This window comes from Zalophus californianus, chromosome 5 (assembly GCF_009762305.2).
Source record: "Zalophus californianus isolate mZalCal1 chromosome 5, mZalCal1.pri.v2, whole genome shotgun sequence".
In the NCBI taxonomy this organism is placed as follows: Eukaryota; Metazoa; Chordata; class Mammalia; order Carnivora; family Otariidae; genus Zalophus; species Zalophus californianus.
Window position 1 is genome coordinate 25,758,679 of NC_045599.1, and position 22,400 is coordinate 25,781,078.

General features: G+C 50.5%; 1 protein-coding gene across 5 annotated transcripts in view; it reads right to left on the reverse strand.

Annotated features, from left to right (window-relative positions):
- Nucleotides 1–281: 281 nt before the first annotated feature.
- Nucleotides 282–22,400, reverse strand: part of P4HA2 (prolyl 4-hydroxylase subunit alpha 2) — a 33,732-nt gene continuing 11,613 nt past the window's right edge. The window contains exons 5-16 of one of the 5 annotated variants that reach the window (XM_027606758.2): nt 21,091–21,228; nt 17,309–17,548; nt 15,853–16,046; nt 14,893–15,069; nt 11,110–11,180; nt 10,763–10,862; nt 5,440–5,493; nt 4,970–5,029; nt 4,856–4,921; nt 3,037–3,105; nt 2,593–2,689; nt 287–782 (exon numbers count right to left, since the gene is read on the reverse strand). In XM_027606758.2, the coding sequence (XP_027462559.1) occupies nt 712–782; nt 2,593–2,689; nt 3,037–3,105; nt 4,856–4,921; nt 4,970–5,029; nt 5,440–5,493; nt 10,763–10,862; nt 11,110–11,180; nt 14,893–15,069; nt 15,853–16,046; nt 17,309–17,548; nt 21,091–21,228 (1,337 nt within the window). In that variant the 3' untranslated portion in view covers nt 287–711. Of the gene's footprint in view, nt 783–2,592; nt 2,690–3,036; nt 3,106–4,855; nt 4,922–4,969; nt 5,030–5,439; nt 5,494–10,762; nt 10,863–11,109; nt 11,181–14,892; nt 15,070–15,852; nt 16,047–17,308; nt 17,549–21,090; nt 21,229–22,400 lie in introns of all 5 variants that reach the window. The other 4 variants (XM_027606754.1, XM_027606755.1, XM_027606756.2 and 1 more) reach the window with 4 other exon arrangements.

A 22,400-nucleotide genomic window follows, 5' to 3' on the forward strand; every position in this document is an offset into this window, starting at 1 on the left:
TGTGTATCTCAAAATTTTTTGATAAGAAATTCCAAAAAAAAAAATTTCAAATTTTAACAGCAAAATAGTCATGAACATACGTGATCACTATGTTTCTAGAAGGCAAGGAGAGACTGTTTCCCTCACTTTCCAGAAAGGATACTGAAGCTTGGAAATGTAAGTGTTGAAACCAGTGTAGAACCCAAGGTCAAGGTTTTGCCAATCAAGTATTCACGACCCAGATTCTGCCTGCACAGACATGCATAGGAGAGAAACAGTGAACTTCGTATAAGCTCCCCCATCTTAAAAAATACTCCAAATAAGGCTCTTTTAAGGCTTCCGGCAGGGACACTTTATTTTTTGGTTAAAGCCACATTGATAGAAATGCCATAAAAACATGTAAACAAGGTATCAGAACTTTGGTTCACCGAAACCCCTCACACGGAAAACATCTGAGGTACAAAGGCACCTTGCTAGGTGCTAGACAGCCTGACTCTGCTGCAGCCACTCTGACCCAGCCTTTGTGGCCAGAGGTGGCACAGGGTGACCAGGGAGGTCAGAACCCAGGTCACCTGGGACCCTCCCAAGTCAGCTCTCCGTTTGCTCCAGACAAACATTCACTCCAACAAAGACCCAAGTGACAGGGCCTGGAACATACAAAGGTGTCTGTCATGTTGAACTTGAGGATGACATGGGCTGTAGGGCCAGGAAGGAGAGGGGCAGAAAAGGAAGTCAGTCAACTTCTGTCGATCCACATGGCCTCAAGAATTCCTGTCCTCGTTCATGGAACCACTTATTTGAGACTGTGAACAGAAAGAAAATACGTTACAATCCTGTTGGTTAGTTTAGCAGCCAGAATGAATGACTCCTTCATGATGACTCCTGCAGTTTAGCAGCCAGAATGAATGACTCCTTCATGATGAATCCTGCACTGGGCCTTGGGACTCAAACATGAGTAAGGTATGGTCTCATACTTCAAGTTGCTCATGAGCTGGTAAGGAAGACCTATATATAAAGTAAGGAAGACCTATATATAAACAGATAACTGTTCAAAGATGATAAAAGATACATATGTGTACATTGCCCTGGAAACTGAACCAAAGGGCACCTAACCATGTGAGGGAAGAGGAGACTCCAGGCTGGGCCATGGTGCTGCACAGGAGTTATCCAAGGGAGAAGATGGATATACCAGATGATTCCTTTATCAAGGGGGTCCAGGAAGTGGGAACAGGATGAGAAAGACATCAAGGCATGAACTACCCTGGTGTGTATCGAGGACCCCAAGCAGCTTGTATTACTGGGGAAGAACTGAGATACAGAAGCTAAGGACGAGGAAGCCTGTCAGGACTGTGGAGGGCCTGGACATCAACCTCAAGACCTGTGGGCCAGCCGACCCAGTGTGTGTGCTGTGGGCAGCAGAGGCGCTGAGCTGGCCAGCACTGTCACCTAAAGCTGGGCCTCCAATCCACACGGGCCACTAGTTCGTTCCTTAACACAAGACTCTTAGAATGACAAAACAAACTTATCCTGATGCACTACTGAAGCCACAGAGCTTTTAAAATATAAATGTACTCAGGTGAAAAAAAATTAAAGTGTCTACAAAGCTTATAATGATAAACGGCAATCTCCTACCCACCCCTTCCACTGCCAAACCCCACTTCTGGAGGACACTCGCCTCCTTTAGTTGTTTCTTCTGATACTCAACCACATATTTCTAAATAACATGCTTATGCTGCTATCTCTTGACTTCCAATTTTGGAATTCTTTTATACTACCCCTAAAACACATACTTACCACCTCCTATCTTCTCAATGGTGTCAAATCACAAATTTTAATTAACATTATCATGTCACGTAAATGTTGCTCATGCCTGAGCCACCTAGTAGTGTATGCTGACATTTCTCGTACAACTTTTTCTTTTCCCTGAAGTCAGCAATTGCTTCATTTAGTTTCTACTTGCTTAATTTTCTGTGAACCTACCACTATTACCCCCAAAACTCTCCAAGAGGATATAAACTCCTCTGTCTGCAATCACTTCCTATCATCCTGGCCAAAATCTCTCCCTGGTTCACCATAGCTGCTTCCAGAACAAACCTCCAGCTTCAGCCTCTGAAGTTTGGTCCCAGCCTTGAGCCTCATCTCATGGCCCCTGTGCCACAGGTCTCCCCTAATGCAAGTGACAAAGGCAGCTGGTCCCCACACCCATGACGTCAGTTTTAGTGTCGGCCTTGTTCCATGTGAGCCTTGCTTGCCTGGGTCACCCCTTCCCCATTCTGATTCCAGTTCTCTACCACTGCTCCCTCAGAACCCCTGCCAGAGTCTACTCCTCTGGGAGCCATCCTGGACCTACAATGGTTGTGTAGCTATTCTTCCTTGGAGCTTCCTCAGCTCTGTGGGCATCTCTGAGTGTGTTCCCAACCAGCTGTCCTGGCCCATAATCAGCTCTGTGGACAGCTACATGGCTGAGATGAGACAACCAGTTAGCAGGGGAAAAAGGAAAAACTCAAAAAGGAAGACAGTCTTGGCACTGTGAAAATAGGGCAGCAGGTATCTCCCAACTCAGAGTCTAAGGCTGACCACAAGAGCCCAGGCTGAGACCACCAAGCCACTCACCCCACTTGCAGCCCACAAGCACGGGGCAGGCAGCGTGTCTCGTACGGTAGTCACCTTCCCCGCTCCGCAGGAGGTTGTACCAGAATACGGCTGTGCCCTAGGAAAAAGAGCCCGTCAGACAACACTCTTAGATTTAGGGCTCAAGGACCTGACCCTGAACACCTCCCTAAGCAGAAACACCCTCACTTTCCCGTGTACAAAGGGACAGGGCTCTGGCATTCCAACAGCACAGAAGTATCCACCCTTCAATGGTGGGGCAGATGTTTAATAATCCACCTTCCCCCAAAGTGACTTCCCTTCCCAGCCCATCTCCCCAGATGGAAGCTGAGGCCACAACGTCAGAGTTCAGGCAGGAAGGGGCTAAGGGCTCTCACAGTAAGAGTCAAGGAGGCCAGGGAATGGGAACAGAGCTTCAACCAGTGACCCACAAAAACTAGAACTTACCTTCTTAGGCCAAATCGCAGCCCCCAGATCAGGAAAAACAGTGGCACCACCAGCTTCTACGTCGCTCATCTGAGAACACAAGGCACAGAGCTTGGCCCTTGTACTCAAAGCTCTCAGAGCAGCTGAGCCACAAGGACACAAGTATGCAGATTACCTTTCTCTGAGCAGGAGTGGCACTGCTTGAAGGCTCTGCTCCACAGCCGGCCCTTCCACCAAGAAAAGCGCATCCCATGCATTACCCCTCCCTAAACCCTGCTTAATCTATGCGGTTCATCAGGATAGTCCCAGGCCAGGGGCACTTGAGAGCGGTAGCCCTGCAGGAGACCCAAATCCTGGCTGTCCTCGGATGGGAACAATCTCAGTCTGGACATGGAGAATGCCTGCCTGAACCCCCGTTCTTGCATCACCACCCAGTCTGGGCCACGCCAAAGGCACCGTGCCCTGTGAGCTGCCCTAGCCCAAAGCTCCTTGCTGCTCCCAACACCATCTGTGGCCCCCACTGTGGGCTCTGTTTCTCTGGTTCTAGCAGCCCTCCCCAGGGCCAGCTAGGTGAGCAGACAGGGTGTGGTTCCACAGGCCCTGCTTTCTCCCAGGGAGGCCCCAAACTAAATGGAACACAAGCTCCACAGTAGGGAGGCTACACTTATGCCCACAAAGCGTGCCTCAACTCATGCCCAAGGCACCACTTCTCTCTCAACCGGCTGTCTTACTTCAAGTTTTTTGTCTATAATGTAATAAAATGTGGAGGTTTAAAAATATTTTCACAGGATGCATGCCAGACAGACTAAAGAGCACTCAACAGACACATGGTAAACGAATAAGATGAAAACCTTTGATGGCTTCCCACAGCCCTGGGGATCAAATCCAGGCTCTTTTCTAGAACCCAAAGGCCCTGTCAGTCTCAGCAGCCATTCTCTCTCCAGCCGCTCTCGTCTCAAGCCACTGCCTCTGAGTCACACGCGTCTTCTTCCCTTTTTCCAACATCCCCAGCTCCTTCCCTCTTCCAGGTCTCCACACATTCTCCCCTCTGCCAGAAAGCATGTTCCACCAACTAATTTCCACTCAACCTTCAAGTCTCCACTGACACATTACTCCCCAGGGAGGCCTTCTCTGAACCTCAACCCTGAGCCACAAATACTTTTTCAAGGTATTTGTCACCATGGTAACTAAATAAATTACCTCTCCGATGGTTAAAGCAAGTCCCTCATATTAGACCGTAAACCCCATGAGAGACTCCACGTGTCCTGCTCACCAGCATGTTCATGGCCAGCCCCAGAACATAGTAACCACACACAAAACTTAAATGAGACACCAAAGGAAAAGATGGCCGTGGGCTTCTGTCTCTAAGTTACTTGACAGTTTGTATGCCTCTTTAGAGCGGGCTAAGCAGAGGGAAAGCAAACTGCTCCTCGTGTGAGAGGTAAACCCAATGGCCTGTGGCTGAAGCACAGGCAGCAGACGGGAGGCAGGCCACCAAGCTCTGGGGAAACAAAGGCATCTTTCATTTAAGAGCACCTCATGGCAGCCTCCTCACTCTGCCGCCAAGGAGGGAACTCTCCAGAGCACTCACCCCAAAAGTCCTGACTAGCACTGGGCCCATCAAAAGGAGCCAGGGATGTAAACATCAAGGGGTGTGGGTGAGCACACAGAAGGGAACACTGGCCAACTCTCTCCTCCAGCCAAGAAGAGTGCTGAGGGCCAGAAGGAACCCAGCCACTGAGCGACAGCTGGTGCTACCAGCCCTGACAGGAGTGGATGTCAGATAGCACTCTGGACCCAGGTTCCCCAAAGGCCCATTTGCTGCATGCATCATACTCACGTAGTTTAAGAACGTGGCCACACGATTCCCCGTCCCTAAACGCTTGAAAGCATCTTGCTCATTTTTCTATAAAATTAAGTGAGAATGAACAGTGGACCTGGCCCCAATACTTACATAGTTAAGAAACGTCGCTAACCTATTCCCCTCCGTTTTGAGGCCGCTGTCAAAAGGTCGCTGCAACAAACAACAACTTTCACCCACATTTGCAGATGGTTCCACCCCCCACTCACAGGACTGGGGCCGAAAGGGTCAAGGGAGGACACTAAGCGTGTGTTCCATACATCAGCCTGGACCATGGACCAGAGCTGCAAAGGAAACACAGGGGAAGGGGGCAGGAAGAGCCTTCACAAAGACCTAGTCAGGGCCGATGCTAAGTCATGGCACAGGGAAACAGCCAGGCTGCACTGGGCTCCACAGGCCCCGTGCTTCCCGATTTGGACTTTTCCAGGAACAAAGGCCTGGTCCTGGTAAGGCACGGGGAGTGGGAGGAGCTGATGTAGAGGCTGAAATACTCTGAGAAGCTCCAGCTTTCTCAAATCAGCTGGAACGGGGCCCTGTGGAAACACCCATGGTTTAGGCCTTACCCTAGAGAAGTCAAAATGTGGCTCGTACTGTCCTCCCATTCCATAATTAGCAACCTGGTGGGAAAGAACAGCATTGGATCTTGTCAGCAGCATGAACAGTCCTGAAGCAGCCCATCTCCCCAGGGATACCGTCTCCCCACAACAACCAAAACAACCTGCATCCCTTAATAACCAGAACCCCCAAGTGCATCCTCTCGAAGGTGGATAACTACGCCCTGCCAGCACTGGGACACCGAACACATCAAATGTATCCACGGCTGTGTCCAAGAGTCAGACCACAGCATGAATGGGGTTTCCCAAACACAAAAAAACGGGCAACCTGCAGACAGCCACGGCGGAGAAGCTCCAGCCCTTCAGGGACACTCAGAGGGCAGAAGAGAGCGCCTTCCATGAGGCAGGCCCTGGCCGGGGCCCTATGTGTTTGCAAGATAACAAGAAGGTAATCCAGAGGAAATCCAAAAAGAAACTCAAGACAGGAACTTCGTTTTTATGCTAGTTTGGGAGCTCCTGAGGACCTGACACTGCTCCTGCCCCAGGTCACTGTGCCCTGGTTGCTGTTCCCAGTCAGAGGGAACAGAGAGAACAGACTCCACTCCCTCTCACAGTGGTTCCCTGCACGGGCAGTTCTGCATCCAAGTGAAACAACAGGACCCGGGCAGCCAACGACCGCCTCAGCGTCCCTGGTGGCAGCCTGGGCCTGGAGCAGGACCGGAGCCATCCTGGCTTCCGCAACTACCAGACGTCAGTAACTGGATTATAAGCTGTAAACGCCTGACTGAACAGTTTATCAGCACAATGTAAGTCTTAAGTCACAAACGGTTATTCTAGCCTCAGTGGACAGAATGAGAGACAGAGTTCAAGACGAAGTATAGTATCTGATACAGAAGCTGATAGATCAAGTGGTACCACCAATGTCCATCTGGGAACATTTGGCGCTGTATCATACTGAAACCCTAAAAACCTCTGGGCCTCAGCTATCGGTGTTCAGGAAGTTGCTTTTTTTTTGCATATCCTTTTTTGGCGAGTCCAACAGTCCGATGTGAGATTCTGCAAAACTGGCAACAATAGAGACCTAGAGACATGAGGGAGAGGCGAGGGGGGGGATACTTTACAAGAAAGGAAATCCTCTTATTGCAAAAGAAAGCAATATCTATCAAATGTGATGTAGTGCCAGAATCTGCACAGCATGATTTTCAGTGTGCGCAAAACTAAATATTTTGATATGAAGAATCGGTGGACAAAAACATGCTATCATAGGCTGCTTCAGCCTTCAAGGTGCCTGCACAGAATACCTGGAAATCCTGCCAACAGTGCCAGGAGGGCAGGTTCAGCACGTGGCCCTTAGGCCGGAAGCACATCTAAGGAAGGAAGGGCTTCAGCAGTTGATAAAGTGATAATACAAACACTTTCCTTGGGTCCACTTGTTGAGAACTTGGAAGAAAATTTGGAAGATGACTGGGATTAGCGTGCCACTGCACTCTGCAAAATTTGGTCACCGCTTGCTGCTGGACCTGCAGAGAATGACTGTACTTTCCAATACTCCCATTTGCGGGATGGGATGCTTAAACTTGCAGACCCCACAGAGTGAAAGAAGCCATGTAGTTATAGCGGACTCATCTTTTAACAGTTTTGGGAATCCCACTTGATCACGTGCTGATGCTCTTGTGTCTACACCATTTAACACTGTCCCCGAAGAGTGTGTCACGGGAGCTTGAGGATTTGCAATCAGATTCACCATCCGGGCAAACTCCAGGCAGAGACTCACAACTTTAGTAACAAGCAACTGTACATCAAAACGGATTCCTTGGCTAAAATTAACAAGTCAGGAAACGACAGATGTTGGCGGGGATGCGGAGAAAGGGGAACCCTCCTACACTGTTGGTGGGAATGCAAGCTGGTGCAACCACTCTGGAAAACAGTATGGAGGTTCCTCAAAAAGTTGAAAATAGAGCTACCATACGATCCGGCAATTGCACTACTGGGTATTTACCCCAAAGATACAAATGTAGGGATCCGAAGGGGCACCTGCACCCCAATGTTTATAGCAGCAATGTCCACAATAGCCAAACTATGGAAAGAGCCCAGATGTCCATCAACAGACAAATGGATAAAGAAGATGTGGTATATATATACAATGGAATATTATGCAGCCATCAGAAAAATGAAATCTTGCCATTTGCAATGACACGGATGGAACTAGAGGGTATTATGTTAAGCGAAATAAGTCAATCAGAGAGACAATTATCCTTTGATTTCACTCATATGTAGAATTTAAGAAACAAAACAGATGAATATATGAGAAGGGAGGGAAAAATAAAACTAGATGAAACCAGAGAGGGAGACAAATCCTAAGAGTCTCTTAACCCTAGGAAACAAATTGAGGGTCGCTGGAGGGGAAGGGGGTGGGAGGATGGGGGAACTGGGTGATGGGCATTAAGGAGGGCACGTGATGTAATGAGCACTGGGTGTTATATACAACTGATGAATCACTGAACTCTGCCTCTGAAACCAACAATATACTATATGTTAATTAACTGAATTTAAATAAAAAAAATAAATAAATCCCCCACCAAAAAAAACTGATTCCTGTGGGGAGGCATTCATGTGAATCATTAAGTGTGTTGTTACAAAGGTGTAAGAGCCAGTCATTTGAAAACCATGGGTATTTACGGTACTGGGGTCAGAGTGAAGACAAAAAAATAAATGGTCAGAAATTACTTTACTAAGGCTAAGCCATCAAGTCAGAAGTGCCTTCAGTCTTAGAGAATTCTGGCAGTGTGGCATCTCTTCCACTATGAGACAAGCCTTCATCCAGTTCATAAGAAAGCCTCAATTGCTCTTTTTCTTCCAAATGATCCACTGCAAACACATCGACTACAGGCGAAAGAGTGTCAAGAGGAAGCAGAAGAACTAGCTGTTTTCCAGAAGCCTGTAACATTCTGAGGGACCATGGAGTTCAGGCTGTTGCTGGTGCCTAGGCACTGATTATACTGCAACCAGTCCACACTGAATGATCATTTAGAGGCAGGTGCTGAAACCCAGGTTCCTGTGCCCCAGACCATGCAGGGTCAAAGCTTTCAACACTGCTGGCTGGCAAAGGAAATGCCAAGGCAGTTCCTAGAAGAAGAAGAAGGCAAACAAAAATGGGGCTTCAGCCCCTGGGCAGCCGTGGTCTGGGTCTTCCAGCAGAACCCTGACTTTAAGAGCCCCTCCACAAGGAGTCCTGGCATTCAGATCCCACTGATCACTGACCTACAACACGATGACAGGCCAGACAAGATGGAGGCAGGGTTGTGGCAGAGAAGCCCGTCCAAGTACGAAGCTGCTGCCTTCTCGGTTGCATGTGATACAGGGTTCAGAGCGTGGAGCCGGGGAGCCAGCCAGGAGGGCAACGGGGGCACAGGTCCCATCCCGTCTCCTCAGCCCACCGGTCAGGGTATGGAATCAGCCAGTCAAGCAGAATGCTGTCCTCGATGGAGGCCAAGAGAGTCCTAACACTGGCTCTGAGAGTGGCAGATGTCTTAACAATAGTCCTGCTCCATGAGGATAGGAATCACAACAATGCCAACAAGAGATGCACCTAGTGCACTCAGAGTCCCTACTGCTCCTGAAATGGTGGAAGTGGGAAATGTGGCATAAGTCCTCTATTGAAGTGCTTGTTTATGGAACTACCTTAAAATTAAATTAAGCTTGGGGCACCTGCATGGCTCAGTTGGTTAAGCATCCAACTCTTGATTTCCGCTCAGGTCATGATCTCAGGCTGGTGAGATCGAGCCCCATGTTGGGCTCTGCCCTCGGGGCAGAGTTTGCTTGAGCTTCTCCCTCTCCCTCTGCCCCTCCCCCTGCTCACACTCTCTCTCAAATAAATAAAATCTTTTTAAAAAATTAAACTGGGGCGCCTGGGTAGCTCGGTTAAGCATCTGCCTTTGGCTCAGGTCATGCTCTCAGGGTCCTGGGATGGAGCCCCGCGTCAGGCTCCCTGCGCAGCGGGGAGTGTGCTTTTCCCCCTCCCTCTGCCCCTCTCCCCAGCTCATGTGCACATGCACTCTCTCTCAAATAAATAAATAAAATCTTAAAAAAAAATTAAGTTTACAAACTCAACACTAAACTGGACTGAAGATTATATAAAATTTTCACAAGACTGAAAGGTAATCAGCATGTTTTTCAAAACTGGTAGATTTCACACAAATCCATAAAGAGGACCTTCAAAACTGGTTTTCTGATTGCTGACACAGCTAGAGGAAAAAAAAAAAAATTCAGTGATTTGCTTGAGTGTATCCAGGCAAAAGTTCAGAGAATCTTCCAAATGATCTTCAGTTCGATAGTCTAATGAAATCTATGGTTGCCAAGCCTAAAGATCAAAGGTTCAATCCTTAAATACATAGAAACTCTGGCCAGACAGACCCAGGGGACTCTTTAAAAAATGCCAGCAACGGGCATCTGGGTGGCTCAGTCGATTATGCATCTGACTCTTGATTTCAGCTCGGGTCATGATCCCAGGGTCATGGGATCAAGCCCCGCATAGGGCTCCACGCTCAGCGTGGAGCCTGCTTGAGATTCTCTCTCTCCCTCTGCCTCTGCCTCTTCCCCTGCTTGTGTGCACACACACACACTCTCTCAATAAATAAATAAAATCTTTAAAAAAAAAAAATTGCCAGTGAAACTTCTCTGGCAGTGTCTCAGGTCACCACTTTATAATAGAACCCAGAAGTTCCAACGTTCAGAAGAGAGCATGGCCAAAACTGATTTGAACTCAATATATACCAGAGGATACATTATTAGGAGCTCTACCCAACTGCCATGTGTCTTCACAATCACCTTTGCAATAAAGGCAGAAAGCCAGGGTTCCACAGGAGCTACAAAGCTCTCCACTCTCATCAGCATCTCCTGACCTCTCACTTTTCCTATCAATGTATCACAGAACACTTTACCTCCAAGTGCATGTGAACCAGGTGCATCAGAACTAAGACCTCTAAAGATATTTATAGCTCTCTTAGAAGTGTCCCTAAAACAACTCAGGATTTCAGCTTCCATAGTCAAGAAATACAAATGGGTCTGCCATGCCCACCCCTGGCCCCTAGCTCCTAGTATGATACTTGGGCACACACAAGATAATCAATATCTGTTGAATGATAACTATTGGAATGACAGTAGGCATGCTTAATTCTGTCTTCCCTGTGTGAGGTCACTCCATATCCAAAGCACTGTGCAGTCATACAGTTCACTGGGCAAGCCCCCTAAGCCTGGCTTCTGGGCACCCTGCAAGACCATCTAGCCAGAAATACCCGCTTCCCAGCCCCAGGGTCCCGGGAGCCTGCCATACCTGCAGCAGTTCTGCAGTCTTTACTGTGAGCCCTGTGATGTGCTGCATCCGAAGATTCACTCGAGCCACAACAGGGTCATCGTCCTCCTCCAGCCATGAGCTAAGCCAAAAGAGGGAGAGAAAGGAAGGCGGGGAAGGCGGCTTAGATGAGGTCTCGTACTCTACCCCCCGGAGTCAGAGCCAGCACGAACAAGCAGTACAGGATGAGTATTCTAAGTAAGGAAGGTGTCAGCAGGAAGGACAAGCCAAACCAAGCTCCCTTGAGTGAAACGCGGAAGCCCTGGAGGTAAGGGCTTGGGCTGCCACCCCACCACCACCACCCCACCACCACAACCACCTCTGCTAACCTTTTGGAAACCCTGTAGCTGGCAACAGTGAGGATGCCTGTCTTGGGATCACGAACAGTGGCTCGCGCAAGCTGGAAGGCAGGAAGAGAGGGCAGACTTATCCTTTTTTGCCTTGAGTGCTTTCCTAGAGAGACTGGGACCAGATCTGCCATTCAGGCCAGTGGGGTAAAGAAGTTTTTCAGGCAGTTGGCCCTAGACAAGGCACCGTGATCCTGCAAGGCAGGCAAGGGCAGGAGTCTAAGGCCCCCACGTTTCCTGCTCTGCTGTCACGCCCTGGCCACTGCCCTGCTCTCACCCAGGTCTGTGCTGTCTGCAGAACTGTGCCTCTGGAGTCCCCGCTGTCCACCCACCCATCTGCCTGGACACACTGCTTCCTCACCAGGCACACGCACCACCCCTGCCTGAGCACCACCTGTGCGTGGCTACTCCCACCACATTCAGACCCCTCAACCTTGTACACTCCTCTTGACCTGGTCCTTCTCAACCACAGCAGTCTCCTCTGCCAAGAAACGTACCCAAACACGCTTCTGCTGCAGCAGCTCACCCTGGGCTCCCACTGCTGTGAAGAGCAAAGATAGGCACACTTTCTACTCGCTTGGGAGCCTCACAAGGTCAGATGATAGAATCTGGAAGGGACTGCACAAATTGAAATATGTGATCTGCTGCCTGGAAGCCACCTACGTCCACATGTATGCTAACACACACACATCCACGAACACCCCTAACCTACCTCATACCATCTTGATCTCCAGAGGCAGGAACAGTGACTCTCCCAGGAAGCACTTGCTGCCCAAAAGCAGCTCGCCATGCTTCAGCTGTGTACTGTCCTAATGACCTCACATGGGTGGGACCACAGACCCCACCCCAACAGCACTATCCCCTAATTTCAATAAATACTTAATGAGTGCCTACTACGTTGCTGGCGTTACACTGGGTGACCAAGACATGGACCCCGGTGGGGAGAGCTGGGAGCGGGGAAAGCTTCATGTCTGTGGGAGCTCAGTCTATACAGTCGAGAATGGTCAGGGCAAGACCACCCAGCTGAGACCTGAGGGGTAAGCAGGCGTTAGCCAAGTAGGGGAACATTACAGGAACAGGGAAGGAACAGCAATGCAGAGGTCCAGGCACAAAAATGGGTGTGACACCATGACTGTGGACAAGAGGCCAAAGAGGCAAGTGGAGACTGGGCCTGGAAGCAAGCTCATGGCGAATGAGAAACAGGGAAGGCAGGTGATGGACATTCACAATCAGAATGTGGACACCTCGTGGAAAGCAGACTAAGGAAGGGCCGGAGTGGTAACACGGCAGCCAGAGAGGAGCTCAAGGCAGAGCTCAAGGCAAGAGTCGATGGCAGAAGGGATGGAGAAGTGCGGACGGAGCAAAAGACTGGTCAGGAGATCACCTAGCCAGGACACTGCACCCAGCTCCGGCAGTGTGGCAGTGCCCCGAAGACAGAGGACTTCCCTGAGCTCCTAGCTACGATTGCTCCCGATGACAAGTGCAGCTGCAGCTAAGCCCCATCCAAACCTCTGAGCCTCAGCGCTGGCCTGGCATCCACAAGGAGGCTGTGGGCGGCCGCGTTCGGCTCCCAGAGATAGGCAGGGCTATTTTGAAAGCAGGCCAGGGACCCAAAAAAGCAGCTGCCAGGCATTCCCCGCAGGCCAAGTTAAGCTCATGGGCCCTACTTCAAAGCCAGAATAGCATCTGTCCCTCACAGGCTCCAGAAAGGAGAGGTCAGCTTGTAATGGCCCATGTCATGGCTTCTATTCAAAGACAAGTTTCCCCAACACTCCCCCCACACCGCCCCTGCCACACATGTGCACCACACACCCAACATGAATACACACACAGAAATGTTTCAGTGCCTTGGCCTGAGGGACTACTGAGGAACCTCTCAGGAGGTCCTAGCGGAACAAAGCCTCTCTCACCTGGCAACCAGGGAAACAATTTTCGTCCTTGGAGGACTTTGCAGCTGACCCAGGGAGTGGAAAGGATGGGTCCTGGTCCCCATTCTCCAAGCGCACTGGCTAGACCGTCCCTCAGCAACCTCAATGGCTGAGTCTGGGCGCTAGATGTCCTGGTACCTCAAGCCAAGGTCGCTTCAAGATGAGGTGCAGGGGGGCCGGGATAGGAACCTATTTTCCGTCTCTCCACAAGTGTAGGGCCTCCTGGCCACTACAAGTCTATTAGGTGCAGAGCAACAGAGGATCCAGCTAAATGCCCCCCCTTGTAATCACCAGTGATAGGAAAAGGGTGGGGACATGGCAGGAAGTGGCTCTATTTGAATGACGTCAAATGGGAGCAAATCTTGTATGAACTAGAAATATAAGAACAATTTTACAGCCTAATGACGTATATATGAAACAAACAGCCAACTGCATTCTTAGACATGAAATACCAGAGGAATCTCCAGGAAATTCAGGAACAAGACCAGGAAGCCAAATGTTAACCATGCTCAAGGAGTTCCAAGCAGTTCAACAAGATGATAAAAACAAAGGAACTAGGATTATTAGGAAGGAGAAAACAAAATTTTCCTTATTTGCAGCTCATGATGGTGTCCGAACGACGCAAGAGAGTCAGCTAAAACCCGAAAGAGAAGTAAGGAAGTTGAACAACTAGCTGCAATCTGCACAGGTCTGCTTCCCTGTGGGTAAAATGAAGACAATGACAGTGTACTTAACAGACGAGATAGTTCATATATGTTAAGCACTTAAAACAGGGCCTGTCACACTTAAGAACTCAGAAAACAGGGGCACCTGGGTAGCTCAGTTGGTTAAGAACCTGACTCTTGATTTCAGCTAGGGTCACGATCTCAGGCTTATGCGATCGAGCCCCGAGAAGGTTCTGCATTCAGCAGGAGTCTGCTTGAGATTCTTCCCCTCTGTCCCTCACCACCCCGTTAAACTCACTCATGCATGCTCTTTCTCAAATAAATAAATCTTAAAAAAAGAACTCAGGGGCGCCTGGTGGCTCAGTTGGTTAACCGTCTGCCTTCAGCTCAGGTCCTGATCCCAAGGTCCTGGGATTGAGCCCCGCGTCAGGCTCCGAAGGGAGCCTGCTTCTCCCTCTCCCTCTGCCCCTCTCCCCTACTCATGTTCTCTCTCGCTCACTCTGCTCTCTCTCCAATAAATAAACCAATCTTCAAAAAAGAAAAGAACTTAGTAAACACTAGCTGTTACTTTGAAATGTACTTTTATATTCAATACTTCAGCATATGATACAGTAAACTAATAAAACAAGGTAACCAGAAAAATATGATGAAAATACAAACAAACAAACAAAAAACCACCTAGGAATAAAGCTAATAAGAAACGTGCTGGGTGCGTATGAAGAAATTTTACGAGATATGAATAAATGGAGAGACCCGGAGAGCTTGTGGATGAGAAGACTGAATAGTGTAAAGATGTTCATTCTCCAAGTCAATCACTTCTTCGCAGTACTAACTGGGAGCTCCACACGACCCAGGATGGCAGCACCCTATGGCAGTTCCCCAAAACTCGCCCACACACCAGCCCCCGACCAGGTGAGCTGACGCTTCCCACTGTGGACCCGCCCGGCTCCCAGGGAGCCCTTCTGTCATAGCACCTGGCTGTCCACACTGGTTCCTTCAGGCTTCTTTGCCCTTGGACCGTGAACCCACAAGGTCAAACTGAGTCTGAAGTACCTCAGGACCCAGACAGCAGACTCGTGCTAGACACTGGCAAAGGCCAGTGGAGTAAGCAAACAAACCACCCCATGACACCGGGGATACGGAGCCCAGGAAGGAACTGCAGAGACACCTACTTTGGGTTTCGCGATCTCCTTGATCCTCTCGATTTCCTCGTCAGACATGACGTCGTAGTACCTGACGATGTGCGGGCTGTCCCACTCATCCTCCTCCTTGAAGGGGGCGATGAGGAGCTGTGGTGTCCTGTTGCCATGGTGGTACCTACAGAAAAGCCTCTTCTGCCTCCGGGGAGTCTGGGGGAACATACAAAGCAACAGGCTCTGAGCATAGTGAGTCCTAATCCTCAGCCCTGGGCTGGCTGGCTGCAGACCCGGGTCTCAGAGCCTGCGCCCAGCAGCCGCTCCCTCCTGCCTCACCACAGAAGCAAACAAAGCCCCACAGCTTGACCGAGAGAAACGACACCCCACAAATCACGTAATGTTTCCTCTCTTGCAAGAATTCCTCATGTCCACAAGTCATGGGGCACAAGCTTAATCCCTAACCCTTCTCACAGAGATACGAGTATGTGAGAAGGGCTGAGGCGGGAGAGAGGCCATTCCAGGTGGAGAAGCCAGTGGGAGGCAGGCAGATACAGACATGGACGGGGCCCAGAGACCGCCTCATACCGGAGCCTGCTGAGGAAGCACTGGAGTCCCAGGGCTCTCAAAAATCAGGGACACCAGAGACTGAGCTGTTAGCTACTGCCGCATCTTCACTACGGAGACCGCCGCTTCCCATGGGGCACATCCACACGCATGGTCTTCCTCACAGCATGAGTCCAGCAGAAGCTGGGCATGGTGGGGTAGGGAGGGGAGCTCAGCAATAACTCAGAGGATTCAAACTCCGCCTGGGACGTCGGGGGAGACAGTCTCCCATCCCACACCTCAGAGAACACCCACCCATCAGCCTCAGCAGATGCTACGAAGAACTGGGCAAGATACTGAGGAAAGAGCCTACACAGAGGAACATCCTCCCCAAATCTGCCCATCCAGAGCCGAAATCTAGGTCCACATGTGGGACCTGGCCATGCGTCTCACCAGTTTGACACCCTCCCCACGACAGAGGCTCTCATAGACGTCCCTCTCAGGCAGGTAGTCCACAGGTCTCTCATAGATGCTTTCCTGTGTGGCTAGCCCAGCTTCTGTCTGATTTGATAACATTTTTTCTCTTTCTTCCTCCAACAACCGTTCAAAGTACCGCAGATTCCCTCCAGCTCGTTCATGGCTCGGGTCTAGAAAGAGCAAAGAACAAGAAGGAAAAGGAAACCACGAACATCTGTTAGGTCATTTAGGGAAATTATTCTGTAAGCGGTTTTCTCTCCCAGCAGCACATTTGCAACGCAGTGTTGTGTTTTCCACAGCATCTAACCCAGGCTCGCTGGTCAGAGCAGAACAGCCGACACGGGCTCTCCCGGCAGTGTCAGAGATGGGAAAGGAGCCACAGAGGAGGCCGCATAGCCAGCCACACAGGGGGCTCTCCTCTCAGGCCTCCCTGGAGGGCCCAATGGTGCAGGTCTAGAGAAGCAGTCCAGCCTCCTGCTGCCTCTTCCTGACTTGGCTGTGAGTCACTTACATCCATCCCCTAGAGTACATCCCTTACCAGTGACCAGATCACATGCTGGCCACAATGACAAGGCAGGCTGAAATCCTGGCAAAAAGAACCACCATATGACAATGCCATAGCCTCATCTTGTGGGCCTCACAACACAAAGGAGCAAGCTTGGCAGGATTACTGTGCCACTCCATAGATGAGGAAACCAAGGCCCAAAGATATTAATAGACTCAGGCTAAGGTTAGACTGAACAGGAAGCCAGGCGTCCTGAGTCCCAGGCCAAGTCTCTTACTAACATGACAGCATCTACAAAGCTTTCTTCCCACATCAGTCTTGCAGGACACTCATATGGTAGCGGGCATGAGACTCAAGGCCCATGAAAAGCAGCAGCAAAAGAAAGTCTTTGCTGATCTGTGACATTCCAGACTATGATTATCCCATCTATCAGTAAAACGTGGAACAGATAGGTTTTAAAGACACGGTGCTTTTAACCTCCTTCAGTCCAAGACACTTACAACACCAAGGCCACAGCAAGTCCCCCAGTAAGACCTCAGACCTCAAACTAACAGGTCAGGCCATGGTCACTGCAGCAATCCTGAAGCACAGTTTGCTTCCTGAGCTGATCCTGACCACGTGAAGGCTCACCCTGGAGAGCAGAGGATGCATGGCACCACTGCATTCCTATTTTAAAAGGGAGTGTGTAAGGCCACAGGTCTGAGTGTATCCATAAGCAACCGGGCAAGGACTAGGGCCAGAAATGAGGCGGGTAAAGAGCTAACCAGCAGCTAGAATGGGCCTGAGAGCAGTAAGCCATTGGTAACCGGCCAGGCAACATGTCAAACCGGCTCAGTCCCAGGAGGTCGGCCAAGTAGTGGCCGGTGGAGTGACTAGTTCTCCTGCCGGCCCCCCTTTAGCTCTGACCTTCCCCTAGAATCTCCTTACCAAGAGAAAGCAGGCGGCGGGTGAGCTCCAGGGCACGGTGCAGGTCACCCAGCTGGAAGACAGCGTAGCTCAGGTAGTCCAGCGCCTCAGCCTTGGCTATGGTGGCCTCCTCCCCAGCATCGAGCTGCTTCAGCACCTGCTCCATCCACAGGACTGTGTGGTAATAGTCGCCTTCGTTGTAGGCAGAGCGGCCCATCCCGAAGCAGTCATCCACACTCAGCATGGCCTGGTACTTGGTTCCTGCAGCAGGAAGGGCAAACAGTCAGGCTCTAAAGAGCCTCTGGGCTAGGGAGAGAGACTCCCACAGTGAGGAAGCCTGAGCCAGTGGAAGAGGGGCATCATCCCGGCAGAGTCCCACCGGGGCTTCAGACCGTGCACTTCCAAGTGAGCACAACCAGGCTGGGCCTGCCTCGGACTGGGGCTCACAGCCAATCTCCTGGCCACAGACTCCCCTTCTCCCATGTGGGAAGGGGCCTCTGCTGTGAAGAAGCCCAAGAAGCAGTAGTATTCAGAAGAGTATGAAGGTCCTGTGAGCCACAGAGGAGATGTCTGCTGGGCAGCTGGCCCTAGGAGCCTGGAAAGTAGAGAACTTAGTTGAATATAAAATATATAAAAATATAAAAAACAGAACTTAGGTGGCAGCTAAAGCCACAGATGAGGACAACCACTTCCAGTAAGAGTATGAAGAGAGAGTAGAGAACGTGGCTAAGGCCAGAACCCTCCAGAGAAAGGACAAAGAGTTAACACTGAGCAGGACCTGACAGGTAGCAGGAACAGAGCGGCAGGGCGGGGACAGACGCCAAGGGAGGTCACAGCCAAGACTGCAGTGCCAGCTTTGACTGTTAGGTGGCAGGGACCTCGGTGAGCATCAATTCTGCAGGTCCTATGAGCACACGTTATTTGCCATGGGTCTGGCACTGGAAAGTGACCTGAAGATAGTCTCAAGTCAAGAAGGATGAGATGTAGTATGCTACCTCTGGGAAAATGTAGGATTTAGGATAGGGGTGAGGTGGGAGGGACCATGAGTGTACTCCTCAGGGAACAATAAAAAGCAGGCCCCATGCAGAGGAAGGAAGGGCTGTGACCCTCCCTGGGAAGCAGGGGAATCTCCGTTAACCCCATTAACAGACACCCAGGCATGGGTGACATGGAAGAGCTGCCTTAGAGGGGCTTCTTTCCGCCTGATGACCAAGGTGCGGCTCTGTCCACAATGAAACCCCTACTGCAAAGGGTCGGGTACTTCAGAGACTGGGGTCTGCTCACTGTGATAGTGCAGCAATAGGCAACGTGGGATGGGAAGGTAAGGAGAGTAATCACAAGATGGAGTTAGCAGACGGGCTAGGGATCAAGGGGTCCCTTGATCCCTTGGGCCTCCACAGATCTCCTTTAGCTATGCCGTTCTCAGGAACTCACAATGACAGAGGCAGTATAACACCGCAGCTGAGCTAGCTGGACAAAGCTGGGTCTGTGTGGGCCTCGCTATGGCACCCACCAGCTGTGTGCCCATGGATAATTTACTGAGCCTCTCTGAGTCTCAGTCCCCTTAGGTCTAGAGTCAATACCATCAATTTCAGAGAACTCGTGGCAAAAATTCAACGAGATGACATATAAAGATGTCTTCTATGATCCCCAGGATGCCAAATGTCTCACAGAGGCCGAGAAGGTCAAGAATAGCTCCCACATATTCAGCATCCTCCCCAGAAGCCCATCAAAAGTCTACCCCCTTGGAAAGCACTCTCTGGAGAGTACCAGCTGAACTGCATGCTGAAAAGCAATTAGACAGACATGAGACCCAGCTGATGTGGGTAAAGCTATTCCTGCAGAGGGTGTGGGATGGACAAGGAAGCAAGGTGGTGGGTAGCTTAGTACAAACTTAACTTAGTATAGGCAAGGAGGCCCGGGAGAGGGCATCATGCAAGACCTCAAAGACTACACATAGGAGGAACTTGGGTTCAGCAGTTAAAAGTTAAGCTTTGTGATCAGGAACTGATGTAAACAGGAGATGTGCTTAAGACCACACGGAGAATGATTTTCAGGAGTGAGCTGGAGATACATGACAAGTCAAAACGTTATTTCAATAATCCAGTTGAGAAGTAAGTGACCATGAGGCTGGAGTTAGGGACTCCAAGTGAAGAAGACATAAGACAGGCAGAATCCACGGGCCTTAAGATGCTGACGTGGGCTACCAGTGGACGGAGGTGCTGTTTGCTCAGGCAAGGAGCGAGGGAGGAGGGTAAACATTTCAAAAAGGCAATGAGGAGTTCAGTTTGGAACATGTGACTTTTGAGGAGCCCACAGAACACCCAAGTAGAGATGCCCCCACGGCATTTGCCTTCACTGGCTGGAGGCTTGGCAGTAAGCCTTGATAGGAAACACAGATATGGATGTCATCCATGTATATGCGATGGGAATGGCTGGGCTCACCTGGAGAAGGTGCTTAGAGAAAACTCTACATAAAGGAATCCTGTGGAATAACTCCCTTCTGCCCTCCCTGCTCCTCCAGGACAGGCAAGGATCTATTAACTGAATGTACAAGGTCAATGCTTGGGTGTGGCTCCCTCCTCCTACCAACCATTGTCACAGCTACAGGGAACACATCTTGCAGGTGCCCTCAGGGGCCTTCTCTCACTGGCTCTGGCCTGGCTTGATCCAAGACCTGACTGAGGCAGGAATAAGAAGTCTACACTCTTTCCCAGTGGCTCACCAGACTCCTCAGTGCCTGATTCTAGGCCTTTCCTAGCCGACAACAGATTGCCTCTTTCTCCTACATACTGTGATTCCCTGGGTTTGTGCCTCTTTCGGGGCCCCATGCGCGAGTGGCATCCAAAGTCTAATGGGGTCTAACTGAACCCCTGGGTTTATTGGCCTCTAACAGTCCCCCAGACCCAATATATATTCTTCTTAGCATACTGAGGCAGTCAAAAGAAAGGGGCCTTTAAAAAAAAAAAAAAAAAATTTGAGCAGAAAAGTCAGAAAGAGAAGCAGTAGACATCAGTGCCCCAGAATTCAAAGGAGGGAGAGTATCAGGAAGACTGGGACAATCAATGTGCCAAATACTGCTGAAAAACTTAAGGACATTATGCCTGAAACCCGACTGCTGGCTTTAGCGGCTGAGTGGCCACTGGTGACCTGGCAGGGACAGGAGCAGTGGATGGTGGGCAAAGAGGCCAGACTCTGCATGTTCAGGAGGACCTGGGAAGCAAGGAAGCGAAGAGCGTGTGGCTGACTGTCCAGCAGCCTAGCCAGGTTAGGCTAACCAAGAGATCCATCAACAGCAGACTCGAAGGGCTTTGGGTCCTGAGGGAGGGGTTTGTAAGATGAGTAAGAACCCATGGTGTGTGTGAGATCAGGGGGAAGAGCCAAGTGGGGTAGGCCAAGAATGAACAGGGCAGAGACTTTAACTGAGGACACACAAGACACAGGGCAGGGAGTCCAGAGATCAGCCTTCGTCGAAAAGAAATCAGAGGGTGTGGGGACAGAAGCAGGTATGGAAGCAGATCTGAGCAGTGCTCTGGAGGCAGAGGCCAAGGGGTCCTGAGCAGCAGCCTTGGCTTTCTCTGAGAGGGGAGAGGGTGTGGGAGGGAAGGGGCGGGGCTGAGAGGAGGTGGCTGTCGTGTGAATGAGGGGGACTGGCACCAACCGGAAACCCAAGAGAGCATCACCACCAGCAGCGATGGTGTGCCCGAGGGTAACGACCACAAGATGGTGGTGGCTCCAATCCTGTCCAGACGCCTAGCAGACGCACATCCACTGGATGGGCAAAGCCTGGAGTGGTAAGGTACCTGGAAGTTGCCCTTTAGAAATCGTGTCTGGGTCCAGCTTGTATGTGTCCTGAAGTCTCATCAGGGCCTTGGCGGCTCCCATTTCGTCCTCATCAGTGGGGAAGAACTGCCGCTGCACAGACAGGTTGGCAATAAAACCTTCCAAATGAGAGTGAGAACAAGAGGTTACCTTTGATCCAAGGGTACAATTCCCCATGGGACCAGAAAGGTACCTAGTGGAGGGTTTCTGGCTAGTGCAATCTCCCTGCCCCTTCCTTCAAAGGCGGTTTCCCCTTCCTCCAGGAAGCCCTCCCTGACAGCTTCAGTCCATGAAGTCCTCTTTTCTTCCTCCTCACTGAACGGACTGCCTGTACTGCTCATTTGGGATTGAACAAAGATGGCCCCACAAACTGGTTAACATGTGGGAGTCTGAGAGTCTTGGCTCCAAAGCACTCAGTCAGCCCTAGTGGAGACAGAAGGGACAGAGGACAGAAACAGTAATTGAAAAGGACACAGGAGAAGACTCAGGAAGGACCTGTTGATCACTTAATGGAAAATGAATCACATGGAAAACCTTGATCCAGGATCACTGGTGTTGGGGGGGCGGGTGCTGCAGATAAACAGACCTCCAGCCCACATTCCAGGTCAAGGAGCCCAAGGGACAGAGGTGGTCAACTCAGGGAACCTTACCTGGCCACTCATTACTGACCACTGGCCCTTATCATCCAGAAAGGTGATGATGACAGTCTTGGGAGGGATTTGGTGCTGTCTCTACCCTCCAGATTAGGGACTGGGGGACCATCTGGCCAGATCAAGCATTGAAGTGGGACTGCCCAAGCCCAGCATAGTACCCTGAGAGACCACACTGGCTCTGGTTCTTGCTCTCTAGGGGACTCCCACAACTCAGACCTGCCATGAACTGAAAGGCATGAGCTTCCTGAATGAAGCGCTCAAGACCACAGCCTGGAAACTAGGACAGCCCCTGACCTCAGACGTGCCCAAGGAGGCTGTTCTGGGACTCCAAGCCCTAGCTCTTAAGCAAGATATGCACCTCTTATATCTCAGGACTCCAGGTGGAGGGAAGCTGATTCAGGAGTTTCAATGCTGCCTGTGAGCTGAGCATTGGGAGTGGAGCCCCAGGGCCCTTTCTTCCCTGGTCTCTTCCTCGGGGCTGCAGTACCCACAGCCACCTACTCTCAGGACCCCAGGCTCAAACACCCACTTCTAACCATGCCCAGGGATCAAGAAGCTGTAATCCTGCCTTCCTCATGGCTGCCCAGTCAGGGATTCTAAGAGTCTGGAATTCAGGAAGAAGAAAACATGCCCCCAGA